Raw genomic sequence first — 12,376 nt, forward strand, 5'->3', positions numbered from 1 at the left:
TATTCTTTAATTCTTCTTTGAGAGGAAAAGAAAAAGACTTTATCTTGTCCCCAAAAGCTTTCAGTCTGATATTAGTGCTGTTAATGATTCTGGTAGTGGATAGCATTACGTCTTGAATTGATGAAATCATTCATTAGGCAAAAACAGAACCCATCCCAGTTGGTAGACATCCGTGGTAGTCAGAATGCTAGCCCCCACAATGTCCTCAACCCTAGAATGTGTTATTTTACAAGGCAAGGGGGAATTAAAGTTGCTCATCAGCTGGGCTTCCCTGGTGGCTCAGATGCTAAAGTTGCTCATCAGCTGACCTTGAGATGAGTTTATTCTGGAATATCTTGGTGAGCTCACTATAGTTGTTGTTGTTCAGTCACTAAGTTGCATCCAACTCTTTCTGATGCCGTGAACTATAGCACACCAGGCTTCCCTGTCCTCCCCTATCTCCCGGAGTTTGCTCAGGTAAATTACAGTAGCTCATATATACAGTTATCTCAGTATAGTTACGTGACCCTTAAAAGTATAAATGCAGAAAGAAACACTTTGAATGCAAAGCCTGTCTCTGGGAAGAGTACATCCCAACTTTCTAAGCAGATCTCATGAGAGTTCTATGTTTGATTGTTTATGTCTCCCAAATTATGTAAATAGTCACCAACACTTAGCCCCTTTAGTCATGGCATTTTCAAAAAGAAGATCATGTGTAAAGAGACATCTAACCGCTATGCCACTTGAACCCTCTTGTTTTCCTTCTGCCCGTCTCCGCTGCACTCCGTAATTCTTCAGAGCTCTCATAGTTTTGCTTTCTCCCCATTTCTAATGGGCTGTTCTCCCTTTCCATTTTACATTTTTGGTTTTGACAGCTCTTCCTCCTCAAAGCCTAATTTTCAGTGACTTCTTATTGCTAGCTTATGTTTCATTCTGTCTCCTATCCTCCACATTCTTCACACATCTCACGCCGTGTGGCATTCTCTGTCTGGATTCCCGCATCTGTCATCTGAAGGGGTTAAATCTACTTGGATTCTTTCTCTCATGTGCAGTGGCTGTTTCCTTTTGTTTTAAGGCATTTACCCTGTGAGAGCCTCTCTCTCTCCCCTTTCCCTCCCTCTGTTTTCTCTCTTCCCTTCCTTCTCTCCCTCCCCTCCCCAAGGTGGGGATTTCCTTTATTCCCTTGTGCGTCCAATAAGCATTACAGTTTGTTGTTTCTTATATTTTACCCATGACCAAGGTGTAGGGTGGCAGGACCTCCTTCAGAGGGTCTAGTATCCTACCAGTAGTGGAGTGAAGCATATGCTGCAATAATTTCCTCAAGAGAGGATTTGTATTTGTTTTTGCCAGGAGCCGTGGTGGTGGTGTGCCACCAAACTAGGGCAAATTTGGTCCCATTCAGTGGTTCAGGCTTAGTGCTAAAGCCCAGGGTTCAGTGTCTCTCATTTTAAAGGGTCAGCGTTCATTGTCTCGATCTCAAGGCTGGTGTTATTCTTTGCCCAGATAGCGGCCTGGCATTTGTATTTGCTGAATGCTTATCTAGCCTTGCTCTGTTCTTAACTCTTCCCTTCCTCTTTTCCTCTGTCTGCCTACACCTCCCTACTTAGAGATTTCATCTGCAAGTATTTCTGTGTGTGCCCAATAGTGCATTACCTTTCTGTTTTGTTGTATGTTATTGAAGCATATAGTGGCATGATTCCCTTTAGAGTATCTAGTGCCCCACACTGGTAGTAGAAGTGAAAAGTACTCTTTTCTGCCAGTTACTGTGAACCCTTCAAGTGTTTTTCTCTGTGAAAATAATAATCAGTTAAATGAAATAATAACTGGAAGCAATACTTCAAGCACTCAAAACCAAGTCTCAAATATACATTTAAAAGAGGACAACATGAGTTAATAAGTAAAATTAATAAGTAAATAAAAATAACTTGTCTCACCAGGGTCCTCTGTCCATAGGATTCTCCAGGCAAGAATACTGGAGTGGATTGCCATTTCCTTCTCCAGGGGATCTTCCCAACCCAGGGATGGAACCCAAGTCTCTTGTGTCTGCTGCACTAGCAGGCAGATTCTTTACCACTAGTGCCACCTGTGAAGCCCATATAAAGAAAAACTACTGGCTAACTATATTTCATATGCAATTGTTTTCTTCTCTGAAGGAAAAAAGAAAACATTAAACAAATCTGCAGTGCTGTGAATACACTAACAGTGTGTTGGGGGATTTCACAGGTCCAGAGGACAATAGCAAAGCAAATTCAGATGGTGAAACAGATCGGAAAAGGTCGCTATGGGGAAGTTTGGATGGGAAAGTGGCGTGGCGAAAAGGTAGCTGTGAAAGTGTTCTTCACGACAGAGGAGGCCAGCTGGTTCCGAGAGACAGAAATATATCAGACGGTGTTGATGAGGCATGAAAACATCTTGGGTGAGTATAAGCCTGTATGAGCGATGTTCAGGGTTTCCTAGCTTTCCTCTCTTTTTTCTGTTAACATCTGCATATTAACTCATCTGTCTAGACCTGCTATGAAATATACGGACATTTTCTTTTTGGCGTGAGCCCAAGAATGTCATATGCTTCTAATGGGAGACCTCACAGGAGGCATGACTAAGACACTTCTGTGACTGGATGGTGGGCTGGAAATGAAATGTGTTCACATAATTTTTTTTTTCTTCAGGGACAGGAAATGCAAATGCAATACCAAAATTTCTCAGATTTCTTAGGGATTTGAAGGAGCACATTTTTGTCTAAGTACTGTGAAATTATGGGAATTTTATCTGCAGGGTTTATTTATATCCAGAGTTTATATTGAAAATTGATTTCCTTTTTATTTTCTCAAGTTAGAAATGATCTAGCTGGATTATTCAAGTAGAAGGAGTGTCAGCTAATCATGGAGTGTGTGCCTGTTTTGTAAACAGTGTCTTATGTGTAATTATAATACCATGAACTATTTACTGTTAACTTAGAAATAATTTAAATATCAGCTACTGATTGGAAAGGTATCCTGTCTTCAGATACAAACTCTTAGTCTTTCTCCACCCCTGCTGTTTTGGTTATCTCTGATGGGCTTCCCAGGTGGCTCAGTGGTAAAGAATCTGCCTGCCAACTAGGAGACATGGGTTCAATCCCTGGGTCGGGAAGATTCCCTGGAGAAGAAAATGGCAACCCACTCCAGTATTCTTGCCTGGGAAATCCCATGGACAGAGGAGCCTGGTGGGCTACCATCCATGGGGTCACAGAGAGTCAGATACAACTTAGCAACTAAACCACAACAGTGATGGGTATTAGTAGTTTAATGTTATCATAAGCACAATCAGAAAACTCAATGAAATGCCAAATAAAAGACACCTATGACAAAGGACGATAGTTGAAAAAATGAATTATCCTGGTAGTATTTAGAAAACACATAGCTTTCAACCCTTTTTGTCTTCTTTCCTTTTAGGCTTCATTGCTGCAGATATCAAAGGGACGGGGTCCTGGACACAATTATACCTAATCACAGATTATCATGAGAACGGTTCCCTCTATGATTACCTGAAGTCCACCACCCTAGACACTAAGTCGATGTTGAAGCTAGCCTATTCCTCAGTCAGTGGCCTGTGTCACTTACATACTGAAATCTTTAGTACTCAAGGCAAACCAGCAATTGCCCATCGAGATCTGAAAAGTAAGAACATCCTGGTGAAGAAAAATGGAACTTGCTGTATAGCTGACCTGGGCTTGGCTGTTAAGTTTATTAGGTTAGTATCAAGGTGAACAAATATACTTTTCATGGTTCTTTTCTATCACTTTTTATAGATGATGTATTTTGTCGCTCAGGGCTTATAGGATATTGAGTGGAGGAGGAGGAATTTTGCTAACTTTGACTTTTTCTGGAGGGGAAAAAGAAGAAACATCTTTGCAACAAATAAACAGTGTTTGGGTCAGTTCTATTGTTTCTAAGCTTATCAGTGACCTGACTTCAAGACACTGTTCACATAGGTTTGAGCTGTCATGAAGCTGTTAAGAAAAGGAGTTGCTAATGCCTGGGATTGTGTGCTCAGAATTCTGCATAACATTTGTAGGTAGGAAGAGGTTTCAGGAAAGAGCTACGATTATGTAGTGATAAAGGCATTTTTTATGTGTTATAAGAAAGATAACTTGCTTGCCAAGTATTCCATGCAAAATGTTAGGAATGAATAAGCAACACAGTGCCAGTACTCAGCACTGTGGCTTCTGCAGGACGGGCAAGAGGAATGCTCCAGAGCCGGGGTTCTGTTTTGCATACCTTTGTTGTATTCATAGCAGCTCCTTTACCTTGTAGGATTTAATTAGAAAAATGATTCTTCTGCTTTGAAAACAAAACGAAATGAGTTTGCAAACTAGAAGAAAAGAGGGATCATCTTATACCTACTTTTAAAAAAATTCAATTTAGGCTCAGCTTTTATTAAATTATTGGACCTTCTTATGGATTTTTTTTTCCCCAGAGACTCTGTAGAATATGGAGAAGGACACAAAGGAAAAGCCAAGGCAAAGAATAAAAGTGATGAGAAAGGACTAAGGCATTGGTCTTTTCACCCAGAAGTAAGATGGAGAGGTGATAAAATCATAAATCCTAAACATATAAAGGTCTTCGCCAGTTAGAGGCTAGCAAATTGAAGTTCTTGGTCTTTAAAAACAAAGCAGGAGGAAATGCTTCGGACTGTAGATTCAAGTTAGAAATATGAACTGCCAGCTAATAAAGATGATTTGAATCTTCTCTCTCTTCTGAATTCTTTTTTCTGACCCACACCCTTTTTTAGGTCTCCTCTACCACAGGGAATTTCCCATGATGCTTCTCAAATTGCCAGCTTTTCTCCTTCCACCCCTGTGAAGTTTCTCAAGAGTTCTAAAGAGTAATTTGCTTTCACAATCCAGTAACTCATGATATTTTGCAATTTGGCTTCTGCTCCGTCTCTTCTGAAGCTCCTTTACTGAAGGACAGCACGGATTTTGTCACCAGAAGCCTTTTTTCCTGCCAGCCCACCTCCCCTGTGCCCACACCTCGTGTTTATTCCAGGGTCTCCTCCTTTCTCTCTATGGGTTCTGCTCTCTTTTTCTTAAATCTTTTTCCACTCCTCAGTTTCATGGTGCACGTGCTTTCTCTCTCCAGTTCCCAGTTTTGGTGGATCCATTCTAAAATGTGAGGCACGCTTCCTTTGTTCCCTAAGTTTGTGATTGCTCAGTTGAATGAATTCTGTCTCCATGATATTCCCACTGGAACTGGGCCAATTGGGGGCCTCCTACCATCTTTCTAGATTCTGGAGTAAACATTTTGTAGTTATTTCCTCTTTCCAATTTGTCTTTTGCATACTGCTGCCAGATTTACTTTCTTGAAGCATAATTTTGGGCATCATAATTTCATCATTTGCTCTGGATTTGTGTTAAAATGTGATTTCTCTCAAACCTCTGAGTGTTTTTAATATGTTTTTATCTTTACCTGAATACCCAATATCCTCTTCTTTATTTTAGTAGCTACTACTTCGTAATTTTATCCTTTAGAACCCCTATTATTATTCCCTTGCAAGCCTGACTTTCATTGAGTTTCTGTTGTATGGTCATCAGTGACTGCTTTTCTGTCATTGTCACTGGAGACGAAGGTAGATACCATGTTTTTCTTAAATTTACATCTCTAGTCTTTCCTTGGTGCTCATTATATAGGGGTTGCTTGACAATTTTGTATAAAGCTTAAATGAATGATTCCATATGGACTATGGGATGAAGGGAAAAAGCATTTTTTTTCCCTCTTAGCTCCAAAGATTTTGCACATGCTGGATTAAATTCACCTTTCTATTTTTATGTCCAATTTATATGGACATAAAACTCTCCAATTTTATGCTTTATTTTGCAAGACTGAACTTATTTGTGTTTTTTCCACGTATACTCCATGTTTCCTACTGCTTTGCTTTTGACTAGACAACATATAGCTTGGAATGCCCTTGTGTCTCCATGTTACTTAATCCATTCTCAGAGTTACCTCTGAGTCACTTTACTTATCCCCTAGGTAGAAAGGATGACATCATCTATTCTACTCCTGTGATAATTTTCTGACCCTTGTCTGCCTGACCCTGTAATTATTTTAGTGCATGCCTCGTCTTACCCTCCTTTTCATTGGGCATCTTGAGAGTCCATGTCATTACATAATGTGTTTCTCATTTGACATGACATAGTGAGTTACCCATTAGAGATATTATTTTGAATCAGTACATGTTGGCAGTATCAAAGTAATTAAGAACTCATCTTCTTAATAGACCTTAAAAAAACCAAGAAAATGAGTATCTGTTATGTTTCTGAAACGTAGTTCTCCTTAATGTTAATGGGAATGAACTAAATGAACTCTCAAATTTCATGCAAACCCAGATATAAGAAGTGGAAGGAAATACATTAAGGGATAATCCAGAGATTTATTTGGCATATATTGGCTGTTTAATGGAGAGAGGAAGGATATGAGGATACTGGCTCAGATGAACAACTGCCATAGCTATTGGATGCAAAGACCTCATGTGGCTGAATAGCACCTATAGGATCATTTGCTATCCTGGGCCTCAGTTTCCTTTATATTAAATGGATGTTGAGTTTGATCGTTGGAAGTCCTTTTCATGTTTTTATTTCATATGTTTCAGAGGAACTTTGGTCTTCTCAATTTTTGAGCCTCACTTTTAAACCTTGCTGTACACAGTTCTTTGGTTTTCACTCTTCCTGACTTTCCTGTTGCGGGGGAGTGTGGAGCATACGTGCACAGATATTTACAGCATTGTACTACAGGTGGGGTCAAAGCTAACCCAGTGTTGAGTTCTCAAACCTCATACATGAACTTCCTGTGAGAGCTTAATCTTTCCTGTGGTCTCTGTGTGCTAAGTATTCTCTCAGGCTTTTGAAACATTTTGCGGAGGTTTCCAGTGACATTTGGAGAAGGCAATGGCAACCCACTCCAGTGTTCTTGCCTGGAGAACCCCAGGGACAGGGGAGCCTGGTGGGCGCTGTCCACGAGGTTACACAGAGTTGGACACGACTGACGTGACTTAGCAGCAGCAGCCAGTGACGTTCACAGAGGGTGGACAGTGCGTTAGAGGTTTCCTGCTCCTTTGACTTCTTTATGCTGTGTTTTTTCTCCGTGCACACTCTTGAAAGTGATGTAAGTGCTAATGCCTCTCATGCCGAAGGGAGATGGAATCCGGGTGATGCCACAAGAGACACTCCCATTAACCGGAATCTCTCGGGATAAGAAAACAATGACACGTGGAATCTCATGAAGGAACTTACAGAGCTTTTCACCCTGCCCTCTGGAGGATCACACAGCCCCTCTGGTACTGCAGGGACAGAATGATATGTTTTCTTAGCGGGAGAGTAAGTCCTGCCTGGCTTGTGACCTTTCAGGTATTAAGTTTTATATAGAACACCTACAGTGAAGACTGGGCTGTCACACATCTCCAGACTGATGCCTGTCGAATTGTCCAAGTGCAGAGGAGATGGAGGGTCTGGCCCAGAAGGTTCTCAGTGTTCTCTGTCTCTCAGTGACATGTACACACCACTGCTCCTGGTGTGTATACTTAGTGGTTTTTGGAAAAAGGGACATGGTTTCAGCTAGAATCACAGACCAAGCATGAGTGGCAGCACGCCCAGTCAGGGTTTCTGCAGTCTCACCACCTTCTGTTGAAGTTTCCATGTCAAGGTTCTCTTTCTAAGAAACCCTGAGATGTCTCAGGGTTTACTCATAAGAGCAGTGAATTCTGTTGGAAGGTGCTGCAGAAAACCCTCCTTGCTGGTTAACATCTGCCTGGGCAGAGCTCGTGAGGCTCAGCAAGTCAGTTCCATAGCTGTTTGCAAGATACAATAGGAGAGATGAAGGATGTGCATAGCCCCTTCTTCTGAAGGCTCATGAGAATATTTCATGCTTTGGAATGTCATTTTTGTCTAACAAGTGATCAATATTCTCTGGTGTGGTTCATGTGTGGCTAATTTCTTTTTTTTTTAATTAATTAATTTTTTTTCATTTATTTTTATTAGTTGGAGGCTAATTACTTTACAATATTGTAGTAGTTTTTGCCATACATTGACATGAATCAGCCATGGATTTACATGTGTTCCCCATCCCGATCCCCCCTCCCAATGTGTGGTTAATTTCTTACAAGAAATGTGTGGTAACATTTCTTGAAAGAATTCCTGCTATGGATTCATAATTAGGAGCTTAATTAATATGAAAAAAATTAATATAAGGTTGAGATGGATATTATACTTTTAAATACCCGCCTTATTCCCTGCCACTAAAATAAAATTCTTTCTGCCCTTCTTCCAGTGCATGAGAGCCAAGAGTTTAAGGCACAACCTGCTCCACCGAGTTGAAAGGGTGCTCAGGTTCATTCTCTGGCCTCTCAGGATCCTGGAAGGAGGCTCCACTTCCAGCCTTTCTGCACCCACAGGGGCTCTTTGATTCCTTTCCTCAGTTCTACCAACACCTGCAGTCTACACGCCACTCTAGACACCAGTGTTGGGCCAGGAGAGGGACACTGCAGACGGCTGCCTGGGTACAGGCAGTAAGAGGCTGCCCTCTTTGTAGACAATAAAACCCATTAAAATGATCTCCTCGTGTGGAAGTTCATCTAGAGTGAATGCAGCACCACATTTGGATGCAGCATTTTTAGCTAGCATTTTAGCATTTTAGAACTAGCAAGCAAGTTCTGCTTGCTAGAAATGTGTCTTTTCTATAATTTTCTCCAGTTGTTTTTATTTAGGCTGTTCTGAGTCTTAGTTGTGGTATGCAGGATCTTTAGTTGTGGCATGCAGACTCTTAGTTGCACCATCTCGTCCCCTGCCTAGGGATCGAACCCAGGCCCCCTGCATTAGGAATGGGGAATCTTAGCCTCTGGACCACCGGGGAGGTCCCTGACCAGTGTATTTAGAGGACTTTTGATCTTCACAGCCTTATGTCTCTAACGTTAATCCTTGTCATGTATGTTTTTCTCGTTCCTGATCCTTCTGAGTACTTATTTATATTAATATTTAAGCCTACAGGAAATATTAAAAATAATGAGGCACTTGTAATTATTTAACAAAATTAATTAGCAATAACAGATGTTAACAATTTGCCTTAGTTTTTTTTTTTTTTTTTTAAAGAAATGCACTGTTAAAGCGAGTCCTTTTGCATTCTCCTCCCTATTTTATCCCCCCTTTTTCCTTCCAGAAGTAGCCAGTATCCTGGAGTTGGTATTTATATTTATTATGTATGATTTTATAATTTTCACACACATGTGTATCTGTGGCCATCTCAGCACACAGAATTATTTTGTGGATTTGAAGTTCCTTTCTCCGACCCCATTCCCTTGTGCCGCATCCATCTTTCCTTGCCAGCCTCATCTCTCTGCCTTCTCATCCTCCACAGAAGAGGAAAGCAGGGACAGTGAGGCAACCTGCCCTCGGCTGCTGCTTCTCTGTCCTGGGCCCTTTCCTCCAGGTACTCATACCTGTCCTTAAAGATCCGCATCTTGTCCTAACGCTGGGCCTGGGAAGAACCCCTCTGACTGTACTTCCTGGCCCTTCTGCTGCCTTTGCTCTTGCTGCCCCAGTGCTAAATCACTTTAATTTCTCTTTGTGACCTTGAAGATGAATACAAGTTCCATTTTTCTCTCGCCTTACTTGGAAACAGCTAAGATGATGTGACTGAATACCTGGGAGAGAAATGCAGTTTAATTACTTTCAAGTAGGAAAACCCTCCTGAGGGAAAAGGGACAGAGCTGGGTGTCTTGGAGAAACTTATGCTTTATAATGTTGGATGGAAATTACTTATAATTAGTATGTTTGTTCTTTAACATATAGTGCTGAAGGCTTTTGCCATTGGGTTGATAGCCCTGTACAAAATTAATTTGCTGAACAAAATGCAATTTATCTTTTTACATGTCTGCAACGTTTCGTTTTACGGACTATGTATAATAGAGATCTTTAAGTTTTTCTTTAAATAATACATAGCAAAGCTCACTATTAAAAAACCTTTTCCTTCTTTCATTTAAAGTGTATTCCCTACTGCCGTGTGCAAGACACACAGTGAATGGAGACGGAGTGGGGACCTGCTCTTTAGGGACAAGCCCGACGATTACGATGTCACTCAGTGCTCAAAGGAGTTTACAGTCTTTGGTTGGAAGATAAATATTCATTGAGATGCCACAAAGGAGAATATTTATTCAGATTCTTCTAGGGAAAGATGTTTATTCAGCTCTCCCAGGGGAGATAGTTATTCCAGCACTGGGGGGGAAGCACTTGGGATGGAGAGCGCCAGGTGGTGGAGGAACAGTAGTGGCTGGTGTACTGTGTAAATAAGGAGCCGGTTTTGGAGCATTTGATGGACAAGCAAAGTCTTCAACTGAGTGTTTTTTCCATGTCTGAGGGAATGAGAGTCTAGAGCCCCTCTCTAGTCTGGCCATCACAAATCCTAAATCTGTTATCCTCCAGTACCAATTAGCTTTCAGTCTTCCCATAGATGTCTCCATGTCACGCATTCTGTTACTCCTTCTTAACCTCCCAAATCCAACTAAAACATTAAGGCCCAAGTGTAAGAATGGAAAAGAATTGTCCAAAATTGTTACCAACTGAGGTCAGAGTATACCTTTGGCCTAAATGTACTCCTGTGTGGCCCATGTTCTTGGGAATGTTCTTGGTTTTCTTTCCCAGAACATGTTCTGGGAGATTATGTAAACCATTCACCATCTTCTTTTCATCTGCAACCCCCCACGCTCATTTCTCTACATAGAACCCAGAATCCTCTATCCAACCCCAGCACTGTTTTCCTTTAATGATTCAAAGTTATAAACTATAGCACACACAGGTAACACATTAATGAAAAGCCTGCTGTGTGTTCACATGAGAGGTATCAGTGGGTAGAAGAGGAGGAGAGAAATTGCTTTATAATCGAAGGGGGAGCTTTGTGGCATCTTTTACATATGTTATTTTCCCACATTATCATTCGGCTCTTCTCTCTGGTGTCCCTTCCTTACTATGTAGTATTTAGGTATACAGGTGACATTTTTCTATTGTGTCCTGCTGATAAATGCTGTGATTCATATTTTATACTCTTTCAAGTCTTAGAAAAAAGCCTAGAGCACTGAGACCTACATTTGCTGATGGAAAGGAGTATGAACTCTTTTTTTTTTTTTCATTTAAAAAAGTTTCCTTTAACTCTTATTTTAGGAAAATGGGCTCCTTCAGAGTTGTTGCTTTTAAAAGATCTCAAGGGGCCTAATGAATATCCTGGCGACACGTCTGGTGAAATTGCTTTAGCTGAAGAATTTTAGATGGAAGTGAATTTTAAATGGTTGTGAGAATGAAGCTTTATAAGTTTTAGTAAATGTTAACAGTTTTGATATCTGCAGAGGGACAACTGCCACCCTTTAGATTTTCCCAATGACACTATATGTTTTATGTTTTTGAAGGTAGAGACTGAGGCAGTGAGATCTGACACCGAGTTGTTGTTTTTTTTTCTTCTTCCCCAAAAGCCACTTTGTTGTCATTCAGTCGCTCAGTCCTGCCCAGCTCCTCATGGACTGAAGCACGCTAGGATCCCCTCCACCATCTCCCAGAGTTTGCTCAGGCTCGTGTCCATTGAGTCGGTGACGCCATCCAACCACCTCATTCTCTGCCGCCGCCTTCTCCTTTTGCCTTTAATCTGTCCCAGCTTCAGGGTCTTTTCCATTAAGTCCGCCCTTTGCATCAGGAGGCCAGAGTATTGGAGCTTCAGCATCAGCCCTTCCAGTGAATATTCAGGGTTGATTTCCTTTAGGCTTGACTGGTTTGACCTCCTTGCAGTCCAAGGTGCTCTCAAGAGTCTTCTTCCATACCGCAATTTGAAAGCATCAGTTTTTTTGGCGCTTAGCCTTCCTTATGGCCCACCACTCACATCTATCCGTGCTTACTGGAAAAACCATAGCTTTGACTTTACAGACCTTTGTTGGCAAAATGATGTCTCTGCTTTGTAATACGCTGTCTAGGTGTGTCATAGTTTTTCTTCCAAGGAGCAAGCATCTTTTAATTTCATGGCTGCAGTCACCCTCTGCAGTGATTTTGGAGCCCAAGAAAATAAAATCTGTCATGGCTTCTGTTTTTCCCCTTCTGTTTGCCATGAAATGATAGGACTGGATTCTATGATCTTAGTTTTTTGAATGTTGAGTTTCAAGCCAGCTTTTTCACTCTCCTCTCTCACCCTCACCAGGAGGCTCTTTAGTTCCTCTTCACTTTCTGCGATTAGAATAGTATCATCTGCATATCTCAGGTTGCTGATATTTCTCCCAGCAATCTTGATTCCAGCTTGTGCTTTGCTAAATTTGCTGTTGTCTGTGATGCAGTGTGATGAACGTGGTGTTTGATATATGCAGTTGTTTTCTGCATTGAGGGAAAAGAACAAAC

General features: G+C 41.2%; 1 protein-coding gene across 8 annotated transcripts in view; it reads left to right on the top strand.

The window, feature by feature from the left end:
• The window catches only part of BMPR1B (bone morphogenetic protein receptor type 1B), a 433,856-nt gene that overhangs the window by 411,488 nt on the left and 9,992 nt on the right, over positions 1-12,376 (top strand). For all 8 annotated transcript variants that reach the window (XM_070452165.1, XM_070452164.1, XM_070452163.1 and 5 more), the window contains 2 exons: positions 2,203-2,395; positions 3,411-3,708. In XM_070452165.1, the coding sequence (XP_070308266.1) occupies positions 2,203-2,395; positions 3,411-3,708 (491 nt within the window). The remainder of the gene's footprint in view (positions 1-2,202; positions 2,396-3,410; positions 3,709-12,376) is intronic.

Source organism: Odocoileus virginianus, chromosome 21 (assembly GCF_023699985.2).
Source record: "Odocoileus virginianus isolate 20LAN1187 ecotype Illinois chromosome 21, Ovbor_1.2, whole genome shotgun sequence".
Classification (NCBI taxonomy): domain Eukaryota; kingdom Metazoa; phylum Chordata; class Mammalia; order Artiodactyla; family Cervidae; genus Odocoileus; species Odocoileus virginianus.